The sequence below is a fragment of the Nyctibius grandis genome, chromosome 8, assembly GCF_013368605.1.
Source record: "Nyctibius grandis isolate bNycGra1 chromosome 8, bNycGra1.pri, whole genome shotgun sequence".
Classification (NCBI taxonomy): domain Eukaryota; kingdom Metazoa; phylum Chordata; class Aves; order Nyctibiiformes; family Nyctibiidae; genus Nyctibius; species Nyctibius grandis.
This window is the reverse complement of record NC_090665.1, coordinates 25,876,319-25,896,777: the sequence shown is the minus strand read 5'-3', so window position 1 is coordinate 25,896,777 and position 20,459 is coordinate 25,876,319. Positions and strand designations below refer to the sequence as shown.

General features: G+C 36.5%; 1 protein-coding gene across 1 annotated transcript in view; it reads left to right on the top strand.

Annotated features, from left to right (window-relative positions):
* The window catches only part of KIF14 (kinesin family member 14), a 31,690-nt gene that overhangs the window by 4,557 nt on the left and 6,674 nt on the right, over window positions 1-20,459 (top strand). Inside the window, 23 exon segments of the mRNA XM_068406137.1 lie at window positions 919-1,017; window positions 2,064-2,116; window positions 2,470-2,500; window positions 2,861-2,968; window positions 4,101-4,217; window positions 4,854-4,972; window positions 5,288-5,460; window positions 5,809-5,956; window positions 6,061-6,124; window positions 6,337-6,521; window positions 7,279-7,381; window positions 8,335-8,495; window positions 9,938-10,085; window positions 10,795-10,947; window positions 11,557-11,601; window positions 11,603-11,684; window positions 12,217-12,310; window positions 13,342-13,480; window positions 15,721-15,821; window positions 17,962-18,056; window positions 18,823-19,044; window positions 19,179-19,363; window positions 19,981-20,139. Of these exon segments, the coding sequence (XP_068262238.1) occupies window positions 919-1,017; window positions 2,064-2,116; window positions 2,470-2,500; window positions 2,861-2,968; window positions 4,101-4,217; window positions 4,854-4,972; window positions 5,288-5,460; window positions 5,809-5,956; window positions 6,061-6,124; window positions 6,337-6,521; window positions 7,279-7,381; window positions 8,335-8,495; window positions 9,938-10,085; window positions 10,795-10,947; window positions 11,557-11,601; window positions 11,603-11,684; window positions 12,217-12,310; window positions 13,342-13,480; window positions 15,721-15,821; window positions 17,962-18,056; window positions 18,823-19,044; window positions 19,179-19,363; window positions 19,981-20,139 (2,784 nt within the window).

Here is a 20,459-nt window from a genome sequence, read left to right as displayed (position 1 = left end):
ACTCGCAGGTCAGTACACCTAAACATTCAGCTAAGCTTATACAGGCAAACTTTTCTGGTTTTAACTATTTCAGATTTCTTTATTGCTTTATGCTTGAATTCTTGACTTTGAATCCTAATACCAGTGCACATGTGATATTCTGATCCTACAGTGCATTTGATAGACACTGAGAAATCTAAGGAGGTTATTTATTACTAAGTTTGGCTAGAGAGTGTAACTTCTAAAAAATGCAGAGCTGCTACTTATGTTTGTTATTCCTTTGTTTATGTGTTTTGAATAAGTGATTCTGTTGCTGCAAATTGTCTTGCATCTTGTATTTCTGACTTCAGCATTTTATTGTTTTTGCTGCAATCTTCCTAGTCTCTTAAAAGAAATTCCATTTTGTTTAAAAAAGAAAAAAAGACCTTGATGCCTTCAGAGGAAGGAGATGTGTTTTCATGAAAAGTTTGCTGTTCGGTACTTTTAAAAATTGCTATAGCTGGAATCGAGGTTTATCTTTGCATTAGGTCATTCTGTTCCATGTCAGGATGTTGACATCAATCCATGCCTTATGTGTTACATGTATCATGCTGTAGAAGCGCAATCCCTAAGGGAATGAGATTGCTGCAGGTGCAAACAAAACTATGTTTTCATGTAGTGAAAACCCAATACTGAAACTTCTGAGGTGGATGTACGTACACTTTTTTAAGCTTGATAGATATCATCTGGGAATGGCTGTGGATGGCATTCCAATAAATTGTATTCTTGGCAACAGCAGATCACTGGTTTAGCATGTAATTTCTCATGGAAAGTCCCTTCAGTACAAATGTCTGTAATATTGAATAGCAGGATCTGGTAATCTAGGTTGATTTTTGAAACAAAGGATGATGAAAATGCTTTGTAGACTATATTAATAACACTTATTATTTATCTTATTAGATTTTGTATCATCTTGAAATGAGCTTTTTTGAAGTATACAATGAGAAAATTCATGATTTGCTTGTCTTTAAAGCTGAAAGTGGACAGAAGAAACAACCAGTAAGTTGCTCACAGAAACAAGTATATACGTAATCTCAGAGTAGTGGCATCTGTTCTGTAAACAAAAATGTACAAATGACAAGCGATCACTGTTTTGTTATCTAAGTACCTTAGATTGTTGTTGATAACGGGATTCAAGTAAAAAAAAATCACTATGACTTCAAGCAAAATACTTGGCGCTTCAGAAATGCTAAGCAAAAAAAATCTTGCTGAAATAGAAACAAAACGACTCAGTAGAACCTCTCAAAATTGTTGTTAACATCTCTCCTTATCTGCAAAATTAAGATGATCTTATCAGCCTTTATAAAAAGTCTCTTAGAGTATTATTTATCTAAATCTCCAGATTGAGTCTTCTGTGCAATACAATTTGAGTTATAATCTTGTAATTTACATGAATGTCTGAAATGGAAGGATGACAATGTCAGAAGACTTCCAATAGAGGATGTAGAGAAGGAATTTATCGTATTTGATTTATTAAAAAAAAAAGTACTTTCTGTACTTTGACATATTGAACACTATACTGGCCACTTGTGTATAAACTATGAGTATTAGTTTACGATAAAGAAGATATACTACATTCAACTTGCTGTTGAAATAAGTCCTTTATCCTAAACTTGGGACTTATGTGGACTAGTTATATAGAAGTAAAGACTATACTGTCTTTATAGTAGGACTGCTTTCATCTGATTTTGTCAGTGATTTTGAGCTAAACTATTTAACTTGGAAGCATAATAGATTTATGTTGCAGAAAAGATTTTTTTTTTTTTTCTTCTGTAAATATCTTATATAAGATACATGTTCTTGCAGTTCGCTCTGTGAGCAATGGCCTGGTGCAGTCTGCTGTGATTTCTCAGCTGGCTGGAAAAATTCGGTTGTAGGTATTTTCCTGAAAATACTGTTCCAGATGATTGATGCTAAGCTTTGTTGATGAGAAATGTCATAACTAGGAATATAGATGGACTTTCTCTTCATTTTAAGATATTCCTGAGTGCTAGGTCTAACTAATGCACTCCTAATAATTTTTCTTTTAAAATTATTCTCACCAGCTTCGTGTAAGAGAACATCCAGTGTTAGGACCATATGTGGAAGGCCTGACAGTGTAAGTCTTAACTGTTCTCATTTTAATTGATGTATGGTGTAATCCTGAAAGAGTGTGCTAGTTATTATCTGTAGGCTCTGTGAAATCTTGTGTACTCACCAGTAAATTAGGCAAGATCTTAGTATGATGTAGTTTTACAAAAATGCATACCCATGTCTAGCTGGACTTGATGTATTTCCTTTAGTGTGTTGCGTTAGTGAAATAAGTGTGTGGAAGTCTCAAGACAACTGGAGCTTTCATGGTATATTTGTATTTTGTCTGTAACTGGGGGAATGTTTCAGAACTCAGGCAGCAGGGAAAACTGTAGAAAGAAAACAGTCTGAACCCAAACTTTTCTTTTTCTCCCACCTTAGGAATGTTGTCAGTTCTTACTCTGATATCCAGGTAAGAGTTATTTGGTTACCAAAAGGGAATACAAATATTTCTACTTGCTCCTTCCTTCACTGCTGAAAACTAAATTACATGGATGGGAAGAAAATGCTTTACAGACTGCCCAGTAGTCTATGATATTTCAGCTGATGTTGTAAAAGGATAATGAAGACTAGTCCTATATAATGGAGGCTAAGTAGATTCCACACGGGCAAGTGTCACTCTCTTCCCTCGGTTCTCTCTTAAACTAAAGTTTTAATTCCTCCCTTATAGAGTCATCATTTGTGTTAATAACTTTATTTGCAAACATTTTAATCTTCAGTTAACTACCCAAAGTAGATTTTGTCTTCACATCCTGACTTTTATCTCTTACAGACTTGGCTTGAACTAGGAAATAAACAGAGAGCAACAGCTGCTACAGTAATGAATGACAAGAGCTCTAGATCTCATTCTGTCTTCACCCTTGTCATGACACAAACCAAGGTATTGCTGGGTGTTTTATATCTGTTCAAATCAGGTACTAAAATTGTTTTGTGTGCTGCCTAGAAAACTCTTGTGAGAATATACTTGAAGAATATGAGTAAAGCACAGGGCATTTTAGCATTGCTTTCTACACAGCAAACCTTGTTTTATTTTATATGCTTTGAGTAGATTCTGATGTCTCTGTGCTACATATATTTATAGCAACAATACAAGCATGTCTAGACTGGCAGATCTAGGAGCAGTTCCAAGCTTCTGAGTGTGAGTTTTGATATGTAACTGGAATCCAGACTGAGGCCAGACCTAATTTCACACTGCTGCCAACACATCTTAGCTTCTAAGAAGGTTAGGCTGTGCGAGGTGGATAGCTGTGCTGAGCTCCTGCAGGTGATGAGCTGGGACAATGACAGGACGTGCAGTTTCTTCTCAGTTTCAACACAGTTCACTGAGTAAATGTTTCCTTGCTTCAGGATACCTCTCTCACACATGTGTCTCCAGGATATAGGGACTACAACTCCTCATCTGATTTACAGATGTGTAAGAGACAAAACTTGACTTAGTAAGATGAGCCTGAAAACAGAAGTCAAATAGGTAGAGCTCCTTAGAAGTCTGCAGTTTGTCAATTTTTTCTGTTTACAAATAACTTATTCGTTTGGTTTTTCTGTTTTTCTTGGTTGGTTTAATTTTTTGGCCCAATTTCCTAATCTTCTCCTTCCTTCTTCCCGTCACCATTCTCACCACTAGGTTATTTCTTTTCTCTATCTGAACTAGTCCTGAGACTTTTCCACTGACTACTTAGCTGATCTTCATTGATCTAAGTCAGTAACAGCTTACTGATTTCCATGGGTATTGGATAGCCACAACAGTCAAACTTAAGACCCAGACCCATAGTTTGCTAATCTGTTGTTTGTGCAGTTTATGTTTTTATACAGTTATTCAACCACAACCAGTTGATACTATGATTAAAAGACTGAACCTAGTCTCTTTCAAGGGACATACAGGAAGGTACCCTGTCAAAAAGTAAATGGAAGTATAATTTTTTTTTTATGTATTTAAAGTGAACAGCTTGTTAGATTTCTGCTTGTCCTCAGGCTTTTTATTTTGGTTCAAATGCAAACATCTTCCTTTTTTCCAGGTAGAATGTGTGGATGAAGAACAATGTGATCATAGGCTTACCAGTCACATAAATCTAATTGATCTAGCTGGCAGTGAATGCTGCTCAACAGCTCAAACCACTGGAGAAAGGCTGAAGGTAAACTAAGACTGAAAACCTGGGGAAAAGTATTGACTCCAAAGAATACCACTAAACTCCAAAGCATCCTCACCTACCAGGACTCTTGGGCAGGAACTGTAGCTATAAAAGGATACGTAGCCCTTATGCCTATAAGTATTGCATAGTACTTCGCTAGTGAGGGTGGATGGCCCGAAGAAGCTGTTCTGACTATGCAGCATGGCAGGCCATATCTTGCTTAGGACAGCACTCCCCATGCTATGCAGGCCTAATGATCCTTTAGAAGGAATGAGGAAGAACTGTCTGCATGATGTTCCAAATAATGAATCAGATATTGCACGGAGCTGGGGCTTGCCCCTTTTTTTTGGGATTTAAGTAAATAGAGTTTCTAATAAGAGACTTTTTTGCCAGCTGCCTACATAAGTCTGATGGCTCTTAACACTCCTTATTTTAAAGCCAGGGTCTCTGTTCTTTCCAGATTAAGATCTTCTAGGATACTCTTGCATCTTACTGTTGTTTTTTAATCAGTGGTGGCATTTGATATGGTACAGCTGTACCATACATTGAATAAGCACAATTAAATCAACAGTACAGTCAATAACATCACACAAGAAAATACAACTGTATTATAATTATTCTTGTTTCTGCTTTGTGTAGGAGGGTGTGAGTATCAATAAATCACTGCTAACCCTTGGAAAGGTTATTTCTGCACTCTCTAAACAATCTCGAAATGGAAAGAAAACTTTCATTCCTTACCGGGAATCTGTCCTTACTTGGTATGTACACTTCAGAATTTTTTATATAGAAGTAAAGGCTTTCTCAGATTCCTCTCAGATTCCTCTCCTGTTCAGGAGGCATCACTTCTCCCTCCCTCCCTCTCTCTCAAATGACCTATGGAGGGAAGAAATTAGCCTGTTGCATCAGGTAAAGAACAAACAGGACTTTGGTTTGTATTTTAAGTAGCTAACAATCACTCTCAAATAAGTAGCAAGACCGTAGGTATTTTTATTTAATCTGTTCAGATTGAGAAGTTTAATTTTTATTTCATTGTGGGGGCCGGGGATTGACTACTTCTCTCCTGTCAAGTGAAGGTTGTTAAAGGAAAGTCTTGGTGGAAATTCACAAACTGCTATGATTGCCACAGTAAGTCCAGCTGCCAGCAGTACAGAAGAAACACTCAGCACTCTTCGCTATGCAAAACAAGCTTGTTCAATTATCAACGTTGCTAAAGTAAATGAAGATGTGAATGCCAAGCTAATCAGAGGTGAGGCTGACATCTGCAGTCTTTGAGGGTTTTTAATTTGCATGTGTTTAACTTATTGCTCAGTAAAAGTTGATACTACTAATAATCTATTGTGTTGACTGACCACTTGTCAAATAGGCTAATACAACCTAGGATATCTTCCTTTTAATACTATTCTTTTGAGAGTTTGTTTTTTTTTTTTTTGCCAAAGTTCAGATGATAGAGTATACTTGAGAACCCAGAATGGGCAAAGGTGTTTCGTTCTTAATTAAATAACAGGATGAATTTTCTAGTATCATACTGAAATGTGTAAACCCTATTTTATCTGCATTTTTTGTGTGTACTGTGTGTCTGATTTGTCTAATGTAGAATTGAAAGCTGAAATTGAAAAACTGAAAGCAGCTCAGAAAAGCGCTCTGAACACTGATCCTGAAAAATACAGACGTTATTTGCAGGAAATAACATCTTTGAGGGTAAAATTGCACCAGCAGGAGAGGGACATGGCAGAAATGCGAAGGTTGGGCAGTCATTAATGTCTTACTTTAAAACAGAAATAGTAAAATTTATATGCTGTAATTTTTCTCCTAATATGTTGTGTTATTTTCCCCTTAATATATTTAGAGCCTGGAAAGAAAAATTTGAACAAGCAGAAAAAAGGAAATTAGAAGATATAAAAGAATTGCAGGTACATTTTCTTTCTTCTCTTCATTTTCTATGGGAGATAGTATAGAAAATATAATATCAGCAAGCCTTGCAGAAGAATTAGAATAGTTGTAAGATTTAGCTTCCTTAATGCTATTCTTTTAACAGACTACTGTGACTTCTTAGAAAAATTTAATGTAGATATTTGAATACACAAAGTAAATTGGTTTTTATGCAGAGCTCTCTTTTATCTAGAAAGCAGGAATTGCATTCAAAATGGACAATCATTTACCAAACCTTGTCAATCTCAATGAAGATCCTCAGCTTTCTGAGGTGCTGTTGTATATGATTAAAGAAGGAGAAACTACAGTTGGAAGGCATACACCAAATTCGAAACATGATATCCAGCTTTCTGGAGTGCTAATTGCTGATGACCATTGGTATGTAGTGTTCTTTTTATAATTTAAGTGAGAGCAGGAAATATTTCTTCTCATCCTTCTCTTTCTTTTGGAGTCACTCTTTGTTCTGGCAGTAACAAAATATGGTTTTCTAATGAGGAAGATACTATTTACAGATAATTTTTGTTCAATGATTAAGGTAACTTCCTTCTGTTCTCTCAAGAAATCTGTTAACCAAGGTAGTTTAATTTCTTTGTTAATTTCATTCATGTAGCAAAATTTTCTATTCATGCAGAAATGCTGGAGAAGGACCTGATCAAATGATGCTGTGTGATAACTCTGTTACATTAAGTTCAATGGAAAAGTGAAATGCCTTGACAGTTCTTACTTTACACTAAAAAACAGCAACTTGGCCGTATTGCAGAAATATTGTTTAAAATGCATTCCGTGCAATTGATCCTAGACAAAAAGCTGGAAGAAACTTAGCTAATCAATTACTAAAAACATGAAAGATGTGGGTATGTTGGGAAATTGAGCATTATCAAAGAAACACTCAGATGATAGGGTAATGTAGTAATTTTTTAGCAGTGGATTCTTCTTAGATTTAAATATTGGTTCTCTTCCAAAATATAAGTTGTCACTCATTAATTGCATATGTTGTAACTAAACAGTATGAAGACAATCCACATCTGGAAAAACAATAATAGGACACTATCTAAAGCATGACTTTTAGTCTATTAAGAAACATAATTTGCAATTAACGTGAGCTACTGATATCGCAAATGTTTCTTGTTTTCAGTGTTATAAAAAATACTACTGGCAAAGTGAGTATTATTCCACTGAGAGAAGCAAAGACATATGTAAATGGGAAATGTATTTTAGATCCAACAGTTCTGCATCATGTAAGTAATGAATTTGGTAAGAGTTTGTCATGGTTTAAAGCTGGGCTGGCTATTAACCAGGTGGCAGATGCTCTCTGTTAACCCTCTCCCCCACCCCTAAGGGAAAGGGAAAGGGAAAAGGGAGAGAGACTTATGGGTTGAAAAGTTAAAACAGTTTTAATAAACTATAATAATGAAAAAGAGTATAATAACAATAATAATAGAAATAACCAAATATATACAAATATGTACAAAACCAAGATCAAGAGCTTGGAAATCCTCCTCAGGCAGAGTTGCTCCCCCCAGTACAGGCAGAGGGGAAAAGGCAGTATCTCCCCCCAGCACAGACAGAAGGGAAAATGCAGTAGCTCCACCCAGCACGGGCAGAGGGCAAAATGCAATAGCTCCCCCTGCCATCACACCTGCAGGCTTTTAACTGGAGATTTGGCAAAGCTGGTACCAATCAGTGGGAGACAGGAGGGCCCCTCCCTCCTGGGCCCCACCTCCAGGAGGCAGTGGGTTAGTGATAAATAGGAAAGTGAGAATGACATGTATGGGATGGAATACCTTGTTGGTCAATTCTGGGCCAGCTGCCCTGTCTGCTCCTCCCTGCAGGTACGACCCCCCTTCAGCTCTTCACTCATAAGCAGTGAGGAATTTAGCAGTGACCTTGGTTTCTCTAAGACTAATTGGCCTGGTTTGGGCCAAACCAGGACATTCCACCCCTTATTCCATACCATTCACGTCATACTCAGATCACCACTACCTTTTCATTTTCATATGTGCATGTGTAGATTTCTTAGCTTTGTTAATACTACAACTTCAGACTGCAGGTTTTCTTAAAGGGCTCCGAAACAAATATTTGTCCCTTCCTCTTTGATTTCTAGCCCCAGCTGTTATGTTTTAAGCACTGTAAATTTGCTTATAAATCTAAAAGAGAACAAACTTTTTTTTCCCCCCTCCTTTCCCAACAGGGTGATCGAGTGATCCTTGGGGGAGACCATTATTTCAGGTTTAATCATCCAGTAGAAGTTCAGAAAGTTAAAAGGCCATCTTGTGGGACTACGGTTTTGCACGATGGTCCAAAAGATTTTGAATTTGCAAAGAATGAGCTGCTTATTGCACAGAGAACACAGTAAGTATTGTATCTTCTTGTTCTAAAAACAAATTCAGTTGTTAATGCAACTCTGGGATCATCGAGTCCAACCATTGCTCTGACACCACCATGTCAACTAGACACTAAGTGCCATGTCCAGTCTTTTCTTAAACACATCCAGAGATGGTGACTCCACCACCTCCGTGGGCAGCCCATTCCAATGTCTAATAACCCTTTCTGAAAAGAAATTCTTCCTGATGTCCAACCTGAACCTCCCCTGGCGAAGCTTGAGGCTGTGTCCTCTTGTCCTATCGCTAGTTGCCCGGGAGAAGAGGCCAACTCCCACTTCACTACAACCTCCCTTCAGGTAGTTGTAGACTGCAATAAGGTCACCTCGGAGCCTCCTCTTCTCCAGGCTAAACAACCCCAGCTCCCTCAGCTGTTCCTCGTAGGTCAGACCCTCCAGACCCTTCACCAGCTTGGTCGCCCTCCTCTGGACTCGCTCCAACACCTCAACATCTTTCTTGAAGTGCGGGGCCCAGAACTGGACACAGCATTCAAGGTGTGGCCTCACCAGTGCCGAGTACAGAGGGATGATCACTTCCCTAGACCGGCTGGCTACACTATTCCTAATAGAGGCCAGGATGCCATTGGCCTTCTTGGCCACCTGGGCACACTGCTGGCTCATGTTTAGCTGGCTGTCCATCAGCACCCCCAGGTCTCTTTCCGCCGGGCCGCTTTCTAACCCCTCTTCCCCCAGCCTGTAGCGCTGCATGTGGTTGTTGTGGCCGAAGTGTAAGACCCGGCACTTGTTCTTGTTGAACCTCATGCCGTTGGTCTCGGCCCATCTATCTAACCTGTCCAGATCCCTCTGTAGGGCCTTCCTACCCTCCAGCAGATCGACACTCCCACCCAGCTTGGTGTCATCTGCAAATTTGCTGAGGGTGCACTCAATCCCTATGTCTAGATCATCTATAAAGATATTGAACAGCACCGGCCCCAGAACTGAGCCCTGGGGAACACCGCAACCTTGGTCTTCTGTGATGGTGGAGAATTTGAGACAGTAAAGTGTTATTTGTACTTGCTTCACTCCTTAGAGTTATTAAGCTGCAAGACTCATTGACTTAAAATTTACTTTCCTGCATCTTCATGTGACTTCGTGAGTTTCTATTACAGTTCTTAATTTTATGAAAGGTGCATAATAAAATAAATATGGAAATAGAGTAGATTTTAAAATTCTGGAATGTCTTCCATCTTTACCAATGTCTACATTTTTCCCTATGAAGTGAAAAATACATAGGTAAAGTGTAGAAGTTGTTTTTTTTTAAAAAAAAAACCCAACAAACCAAACAACAAAACAAACCCTCATGTTTTTACTGTTAAAATTGGTGGCTCCTGTCATGACAGAAGAAAAGATTATAATCTCTAGCCTATAAGAGATTAAAGCCAGCATTCTAAATGTATTATACTTCTACTTGTAGGCTTGAATCAGAAATTGAAGAGGCAAGACTCAAAGCCAAGGAAGAAATGATGCAAAGTGTCCAAATTGCAAAAGAGATGGTTCAGCAAGAATTGACCTCACAAAAAGAAGCTTATGAAAGCAAAATAAAATCACTGGAAGCAGAGGTGGTAAGTTGCCATTGCTTCACTACATAAAACATATCAATGAAATAAAACAGAAGTTGTAGTATGAGGTTTCTATTTGTTTGTTTGTTGTTTTCTTTTTCGGGTTTTTTTTTTGGTCTTGCATATTATAATAGTGTCTTCAGGAATGCTAAGCCTCGTTCTTTTTTAAAAAAATCAGCCTTACTAACACAAGAAGTTTATAAAGTAGGTATCCCCTTCAGAATTACTCTAGGGATTTTGGTTTCTAGAATTAGCCAGGAACTAAAATGTTAATCCAGTGTGAATTTGATGAGGGTGTAACTTGTACATGAAAAAAAATCCCTACAAAATCTAACTTATTCTATGAGACGCCTAAATTACTACAGTATTCTGGTTAATGACCTTTTTTTCTTCCAGGTTTGCACGCTGCTTTGTTGTTAGTCTTTTAAATAATTTAAAAAAATACTTAAGTCTATGTAGAATAGTATATCATGGCAAAACAATCATAATGTGATGGAGTATCTTATTTCTTAAATGTGCTGTAGAAGACATAATATGATGCTTGTGAACTGGGGTATAACCTTTCATTGCTGACACTGGCTTGAGTAGTCCACAGGGGCTGCGTGTTTTAAATGTATTGAAGTGAAAATAAATCTTAATATATGCCAAAGGGATAGATCACAAATGCTGTAGAAGTGGTATACCTCCCCTCATCTGTCCTTTTTTATATTAGAGAGAAGAATCTTGTAAGAAGCAAATCCAAGAACTGAATAACCGAAAAGCTGCAACTAAAATACAGGAGCTAGAGAAGGCAAAGCAAAATCTCGAGCTAGAACTACACTTCAATAAGAAGCGTTTAGAGATGGAGGCCTTAGCTACCAAACAGGTAACTTAAAAACAAACAAACAAAAAAAACCCCAAAAAAGCCAAAACCAAAACACCCCACCTTTTTAGGCGATAAACTGTAGTTTGTTTTATGGGGTTTTGTGGGTTTTTTAAATAAATCATTGTAAGTGGAATGTTCTGAAGTATTTTTCTAATGATTTTATGCAACAGAACAGATGTTTTGTTTACACTTTGAATATTATATTAAATTTGGGGATAAACTAATGCTGGACCTTATTTCTTATATTACGTGGACTATTTGTTCATGTACCAAACTTCAGAGACCATTGCCTGTGCCAAAGGTGACTCCAAGCATTAATGTAAGTAATGACTGGGTTTTTGAGTGGTGTTCATACATATCTGACTGCTGCAACAAATATGACTTAATTTTTTAAAAGTTGTTTTCTTTTTTAATTCAATTTTTTTTAAGCATGTCAATATCTAAGCAAAACCAGAAAACTGTCAGTTTGAAGATGGAGGGTTTCATATCAATATGGCAGATGTCAATATAAATTTCATTCTCTTCTGAGAATCCATAAGACAGCAACAAAAAATTTTGCTTAAATAAACAGCATTAGGAGTGTGGTTTTTTTTTTTTTTTCCTTCCCAGGCTCTAGAAGACCATACTCTTCGTCATGCCAAGATACTTGAAGCTTCTGGAAGCTGAGAAGCGGAAGATTGCTGAAGAAATACAAACCCTTCAGAAGAATCGTGGAAGTGGGAATAAAACTATGACTAGTATGTTTATATATAATTGTTGCAAGGGCAATGCTGACTTCTTTTTGCTTGGTGGGCTTGGATTTAGTGGATATGGATCCAGAAGCTTTTTCTGTTCCTCTAACACTTCTCTAATGATCCTGAACAAGAGGAGCCTTCTGTCTGCTATAATCCTTTCCATTCATAAGCCATATATATCAGACGGTGCTAAAAGCTCTGTTTTAATCACGCTCAGGGTGGTTAGCTGGATATACATGTAGTCTGTATTTGCCATTATTTCTGAAACATCCTTTACCTGACCTTTTATAAAGGATTTTCTTGCTGGAAGGGTCATTTTTTCCCACAATGTATTGGGAATTCACAGAACTGTTGTTGGCTAAATCACATTCAAGCTTTTGGTTGTGGTTTCTTTTTTTGCCTTTTTTTTTGTGTGTGTGTGTGTTTGTGGTTGTTTTTGTTTTTGTGTGGTTTTTTTTTTTTTTTTTTTTATCCTGAAGTTATTGCATTGCATTGTTTGATCCACTTAATCATTATATGCTATATTCTTTATTAGTTCCACTTAACTGGAATTCTCTGAAGCTATCTATGATGATCAAAGAGGCCAACACCATTAGTAATGAATTAGGGAAAAACACTGTTTTCTACAGGTGAGTATCTGATTTTAGTTAATTATAAGGGGATATATATTTTTTTATATATAAATCAAAAAACTGGGCATGGATTCTGGATGTGCAGCGAGCTGTTTGTTTTCCTTTTTCACAGTTGTGTTAGGATTGGAACATGACAAATCACTTTCCAAACTAGCTTTAGTTAAATGTGTAGTTTAGCCTTGTTAGTTTGAAATGTGAATTTCAAATTTTAATTTTAGATCAAGACTTTAAAAGTATGTTACAGACAATTAATTTGAATCAAGAGTGCTTTGGAGGTGAATCTTGACACTCATGTCCACTGGCTTTGGTTCACATATGAAAGTGGTCCCAAAGCACACTAACTGCATTCCTTTTGGACAAAACTAAACCAGGGAATATGTGCCAGCAACTATGAGGTGCTCAGTTCACAGGACCACAACAGAGGTCCGTTCAAAGTAAAAACCTCAGAACATGCCTATAGTGGATATTGAGTGCTTGGGACCAGTTTGTTACACTCCACAGATCTCTTGCTATGCCACACTACTTGCTAGTTGTAGCTGAAGAGTGTTTCTACAAGTGGACCCTGTATATTGGTGAGGTGTTCTTAGTGTGAGCAGAGATATATTAGTGTAGAGGAAACTCTGTCATTTCAAAAAAATGCTACAGTCAAGGCAGGTAAGCTAGGACTTTCTAGTAGCTGTAGGTATTGCTACGTCTTTCACATGTTGTCTTTCCACATCCTTCAACAAGAACTCTGCCAGTAGAATTCTGTAGCATATATTTGGTCCCGAGTTTCATGAGAGCCAGGAATATGTATACTAGTATGTACTTCTATGTATAAATGCAGGGATTCCTTTTTTCCTTTGCATAAAAATAATTTTAATGGCTGCACTAATGTATGTTTTGTGAGATACATGATGTTTCAAGCAATTTCTGGGTTTGTAATCAAATTTTTATTATCTGTTTAATCCTATCTACAGGTTCCTTGTTTATTTTTGCAACATGAATAATGTGTTTGCCTTTTTTTTTAAACTTCCTCAAATTTTTAGGCACGACAAAATTGATGATAAAACAGGAACAGTGTCTTCTGTTCAGGTGCAGGTTCGTAACATCAAACTGGGTATAGCAACTTTCTGGAGCCTGGAGAAATTTGAATGCAAACTAGCAGCAATGAAAGAACTCTATAAGGTCAGTAACAACTGAAGAAAAACCACTAATAACAAGTAATATTGTCAAAGATAAGGTTTTGATAATCATACAGGAAAAAAAAATCTTGTGATTTTTTAATGCGATCTTAAACACCAAGACACGTGATTATTTTTTATTAAACACATGTACACGTGTGTGTCTGTCACATGGAAAGAGGACAGTAGAAGTCAATGACAATTCAGGTCACTTTGTGTACAGAGCGTGAACTAGTAAAATGAGGACTGCTTTGTGGTTCTTCTGGCTGTTCAATTGTTTATCTGTTCTAGAGGAAAACTTGGCTTTTTAAAGGTATCACTTGAATTTTCATTACTAAATTCTATTTATTTTCCTTTGGTTCTGGTAAGTTAATTTGCTACTCGTTGCTTTTGTCTCTATGTGCTTTAGGTTTTTCGATGGGAGTTTTTTTTTAAAGGCATTTTTCATGATTTTTTCTTTAATGAACTGACAAGGTTCAAATTAATCCCTTTTTCTAATTCCATTGCTTTTAATCAGACAGACTGGGTAATTTTTGTACTGCCACCTCTCTAAATGTGCTAGGTACTTTGTTTTTGGAGCATATCATACTATCTTTTGTAACCATAAGGAGGATGTAAAATAGAAGAAAGAGAGAAGTGGGAACAGCACCTGCATTTGATTCTGTATCCACAAAAAAAAAAATATTAACCATGAGGTAAAATCTTGTAATTACATAAAGGTAGACAATGGTTCCAAATTGTTGAATATAGATAAGATTTACAGTATCAGCTCTTATTTGCTGGGAGAATGGTATTTTTTTTATCTCCTGAAGAGAGAAATGTCATAAGAAATAAGTTTATCTTTATTGACTCCAGGAGAACAGACAGTGTTTTCACTGCATTCCATTGCATTTTTTTCTGTTTTAGAGCTGAAGACTCGAGAGGCCTAAGAACTACTTAAAAAAAAAATATATCAGATCTGGTTGACCTTGAAAATACTTAATGGTGATAGTAGTTCTGGAATTTTTCAGTCTTCAGGGCCTGATCATTGTATTTTATTTGTTTCTTGGTTTCTGCCATATGAATTGAAAGTTGTTTTAGACTGCAGTGAAATAATGAAGGGTAAAGGAGGGAAAGTTCTTGGAGATGAGAAAGAGCTGATCAACATGAAGGAATGATCCAAAGCAATCTAGTAGAACCGTAATTGATCTTGTATTTTATGCTATATTTAGTTGGGCTTTTTTTGATTAATACACAAAAGAAAAATATATATTTAAGAACAGTTTTAGGTTAAGAAGAACAGCTTGTCTAAATTTGTCAGTGTTTGAATTTGTGATTCTCCTGATCATATAAATTCTTTTCATTCCAATATCTGTATTATGTTTAGCCTGGAGCAGTATTGAAAAATGAGTAGAAATTGCTTTCAAATAATATATAAATAAATATTTGGATGCTTGCTATTTCCTAACACAAATCATGTTCTGGCATAAATAGCATACTTGAAGTTTGCAGAGGAAGAAATCTCACCTGTTGGAGCAATGAAAGTGCTGGTAGGGAAAAATACGAGGGCTTTTTTACCACTTCAGAATGCCTTCTTTTTTTTTTTCTACCTTAGAAAATAATTGAATCTCATTAAAGAATTATGTTTTATTGAAGAATAATTTCTTCATATATTAATATATATCTGAAATAAAAATATTTCAATGTTTTGTCCAAAAAGGAAAAAGCCATCAAAGAAAAACAGAAAAAAAATGAGGAAAGTCTCCTTTATGATCTAACTCTGTAATATTGCAAGTATTTCCAGTGACAGAAGAATTACTGCCATATTTATTACTAAAACTGTTTGGATCTTGGCAATATCACACATGAAGATTCTGTTTCTGTGGAAAACTATTGCTAAAACTGTTACACAAATCCAGATACAAAAATAAATAAAAAATGTCAATTATATGCTCAGATCTTTAATAAATCTGGCATGTGGAGAGAACTGTGAAAAAGTTCTGTACTTAGTGTTCCTGTATCTCAGATGCTGTGTAGCTAGGTGTTTTCACTGTGTTCAGCTTGTTTTAGTTTGTTTCAAACACTTGCACCTCAAGTTGGCTGGCAGTCAGTTATCTTCTAGATTATACATATCCTAACAAAAGAAAAAAACATTAAATCTATTGTTCTACTGTTAGTAGAACATGTCTTAATCTATATGTTGTATGCTTTATTATCACTCTCCTTAACCCTTCTCCTCTGCTGTGTTTTCTCTATTTTTTTCAGAGCAATGATAGCAATAAAGCTGCTGATGTATTTTATGATCCTGCTGATGAGTGGGAGCCTGACCTTTCAGATGCCTCAGTTTCCTCCCTTTCCAGAAGAAGGTGATACTAATTTGTAGCTCTTTCATCTGTGCTTAAAACAAAGCAAAAAATAACTTGTATAATTATCTAAACATGCTTCTGCACTACTAAGGTAGTCTTTTATTTATTAATTCTTCTTTTACCTTACTATAATGTCAAACTTAGAAATTAAATGAAAAGTTAGTATACATTTGTGAGGAGGGGGGAACTTTGAAACTAAATATTACCTTACTATGCTTTACTGGCTTCACTTCTGAAATGTGTGTTAGTATGCAACATGTGGCTAATAAAAATTGCATGCCCACTAAAGCAGTCTGGCATATTAACAGCAATGTTTCTGAGATCAGGCATAGCATATATGCAGTGCCAGAATGTTTTATGTACAACTATTGACAACTAGCTGGAGGTAGTTAAAGGCTGTTACCAATTATTTCAGAAAGCTATCTCGGACATTGATACATTTGTCTCTAGTGCAGGACTTAATTAACCTGTAGGTCCTCTGCAGGTTAATTAAGGTTATAGATACATGTTTTATTAGTAACACAAGTGATTTTAAATAGGCACTTGGACGTGTGTTCCCATCCTTACTTACCCCGTACACTGTGCCAACTGATGAGTTCTTTTCTTCTGTTCATTCATTCTTTTATCTTTCCCCATGGACAAGAAATAGGAACAAAAGTTCCTCCAAACCCAGAGGTATATTTTGTCAAAACATGTGTAAGGATTTCTAAACCACGTACCTAGATATCATCAGTGCAGAGTGAAATGTGTAGTTTTACATGTTTTCTTCACACTTCTGTAATATGAAAGCACTGTTTTTAAGGAGTAAATTGCAGCTGGTCTGGGACCTTGTATTTGAAGTTTTAGCCTTGTAACAATACTTATAACTGAATTGCAAACATCTGCAAGTTGTAGCTTATAACGGAAAAGCTAACAGATTGTTAATTATAGCTTTGCTAGTGGGTAGCAACCCATATGACTTGTTATTCTGCTGTAAAGCAGGTCAGTTTATCTGACTGTAAATTTTGGAAAGCATTCCTGACTGTTCCAAGTAAACAAAAGTTATCTGAAAAGAATGCAATGGATAAACAGTTTCTTTATTTTTAGTCTAAATACTGTTTTAATGATAGAATAATGTTGGAATACTTTTTCATCTGATGCTGCCTTCTGGACAGTATTATGTGTGTTCTTGAATCTCAGAAGTGTATTTGGTTTTGTTCTCCCTATTTTAACCAGGGTCAGCCAACAGTCCAGATCCACAGGTAATTATATAACGATGAGGCAGGGTAGAGGTTAAGCTGGGAAATAGTCTTAGTGAGTGTTTAAGGTGAGTCTATTGCCCTTGGTCCTGCCTGACTTACACTGTGTCAGGCTATCACTGGATTGTCACATCCATTGTGACAAGGTCCCAGGTCAAACTGGGAAGTCAAGTCTGCAGGTCCAGATCAATGGCGTACATGGCCAGCCATAGGTGTGGTTACAACACACAACTGCAGTGTAAGTCAGGCAGGACCAAGGGCAGGAGACTCATCTTAAACACAGCCCCAAGAAAAGTTGGGGAGCCCCTGCTGAGTTTCTTTCCAGCTGTTTCTTTAACAGCTTCAAGGCGGGCTGAGGCTTCTCAACAGCTCTCAAAGAGCTGGCCTTTTGCACTGACAGCTAAGCACCCAGAAGCCAGGCGAGAGAAGCTAAGTTAGCTTGTCTAACTGACAGTGGACAACTTCACGGAACATCTGCCTTCTACGAAGAAGAAATGCCCTCCTATCTGGCTTTCCAAAAGCAGTTCATTTCTGTCCAGCAAACAAGATCAAAAAAGCCAACATGTCTGCATTCTATGGTTCCAGTGGGTAGGAAAGAAATGTGTTTTGTCTCAAGTTCTAGATAATAATAATCCAGTAACACACCAGTAACTTAAAAATGGGAGGGTGGAATGAAGATCCTGCTATAGTAGCAAGAGCCTGAGGAAAGTAAGCAGGATCCATCCTATGGGCTGTATTGTCTTGCTTTCACTTTGGTTTAAGTTTTGTGTTCCATTAATTAAAAGTAGATGTTTGGTTTGCCTGATGTCTGTTAATATTCATTGAACTTTCAGTGGGTATGGAGAGAGAGATTCTTTTCTTTTAAAGCTGTTTCATGTTTTCACTCTATCATCCTTTCCTAGAAGTAGAAGTTTCATGAAGAACAAGAGAATTTCTGGATGTTTGTCTGAGATAAAATTGCAACCAATTCAGAATATACAGATTTCCTATATATCAGGTACTTACTATATAGCAGAACACCTTTCATTTCATACTGAAAACTTGAAACTACTGCATGTATAAAACGTATGCACTTCTAATAGTTGTTTAAAAAAAAGTGTGGGTTTGGAAAACAAATGAAAAATGTCCTGTTTATAATATCTTCAAGTTTATGATGTCAAGCTGCTAACAGTAGGGGTTTTTTTTGTATTTTTGATTATGCTTTCTTAGGACAAAAACTTCCTGACCAGCACTTATGACCCTTATTTAAGAAATTTATCTAACGTTACTGCGCTTAACTATGCAGGTTAACTGGAGAAAGATGATAGTTTCAAGAGGATAGTAGCAAATTGCCAGAGGCTGAATCCTGATATAATAATTTGGAGACTTTGAGTTGTTGGTATTCATTCAACTACTGAGGTTCCACTAAGCTTTTTGTCAGGTTCTATCAACTTTTTTCTGGAATACTATATGTTTCAGTCTTCCAAATATTTTTATGCATTCAGTTATTTTAGATTGGCTGGGTTTTGTTATTTTCTGTCTCTCTAGGTTTGGTTGTTGAAAAAGATGGATTCATGTTAAAGAATTTGACTATGAAATTTGTCTTTCTACTAACTGAATCTAGAAACTATGTAGAACATTGTATATGCAATTTTTTCTGACTTGCTGTCTTGAGTAGTTGAACATTGCTGTAGAAGCAATATAAAATAGTTATTAAAGACATGCTGACTGCTCACTCCTATGAAGAGTTTCTTGCATATATGTTTTGTTTTTACATCATACAGGTTCACAGAATAAGTCCAGCACATGCCCCAGCTTTTCTGAATCGTTTCTTCCTGGAATTTGCAAAGAGTCTATAAGTTCAGCTTTAGATTTACTGGAACAGAATCACGAGGGAGGAAAGAGCATAGCAGATAGTCTCCTAACTAATTTGTTTATCATTTTCTCTGGAGTTTCTGCTATTTCAAAAGCCTATGAACAGCAAGATGAAGAATGTCAAGAGAACTGTAAGTCTCATTTTCATAACAGTTTAAAGTAAACATTACTAATGACTTGTCTTTCAGATGCACAAGCATTCAGAAGAATTAACATTGCTACTTTCATTTGCAAAGGAGACCTGATAGATCTCTTTCTCTTGTAGTTTTCTCTCGTGATCATGCTGCACAGTCCTACAGCATCAGAATTACCTCTGCTTTTGACCGGCTTGTGGTTCTAACCAAGCTGTGGCTTAATGATGTCCAGAAGTGCCCTGGATCTATAAAAGCTGATGAAGAAATAAAACAAGAAGTAAAGAACTTGGGAGGTTATTTGCAGTTACTATTGCAGGTAAAGTATATTAAAGAATTAATCTGTATGTAGGAGAAGTTCTATGCAGTAATGAAATATTTACTACAGACTTGTTAAAAACACTTAGATGTCCAATGTATGCAATGACAAATGGACTCACCTAAGGAAGATGAACAGTAAAGGGTGCATTTTTTTTGCTGGCTAAACTGGTACGTCCATATGCTAGTTCAGAGTAATGCAGACCTTTTTGTGCCCAGGCCCTGACGATAGTGTACGTTCTTAAACATAAAAGGGGAAAATATAACATGCACTGACAAGAGCAAATGCTAGTTTAGATTGTGAAGTGCTACTGTTTATAAATTTATAAACCAGTGGCCAGTAAATATTATTCTTGTTCATGCTACAGCCTTATGAAGAGTAACTTTTTTTTAACTGTGTAAGTATAATGGTACCATTCTTGTCTGTGATTGCAAGGTATAGTCTTTTACCTGTGGTAGTAGTCTTTTACCTTTTACCTGTAGATAAGCCACTGGAAGTAGGAAGATGAAAATGCCTCAAGCTATTGTGTGCTACAAACTCTTGCGTTATAGAAAACGTGTGCTCTTTGACCAGAGATGCTTTCTAGCTTCAGTGAATGATATGCCTTTATTTCTCAGGGATGTTCTTCAGATATATCCTCGATGGTAACAGAAGCATGCAGCAAAATAAACCAAACAGTAAACCAAACAATGAAATACATAGGACACTTGGCAGTAGTCACAAGAGCTGATATTTCCTTTTCTGAAGAGAACAACATTCCAGCAACTAGTCTACAGGTGAAAAAATGTTTATTAGAAATAGTAATTTTAATGTTGACATCACATATGTTTTCAGTAACTGTGCTCAGAAGCAAATTCTTACACATAACAATTTGATGAACTGAATTAAGTATGTTTCAGAGTTTATATAGTACGTCATTTTTATGGTGAAAAAGGGTATGTGTTAATACCCTTGAATTTTTTTTTCCCTTAAAAAAACACACTTAAAGTCTGTACAACTTCCACCTATAAGGAGAAAGAAATACTGTGCTTTTAGGATTGTATCTGCACTGAGATTGTACAAGTCTACCTATTTCACTGAAATTCAATACTTATTT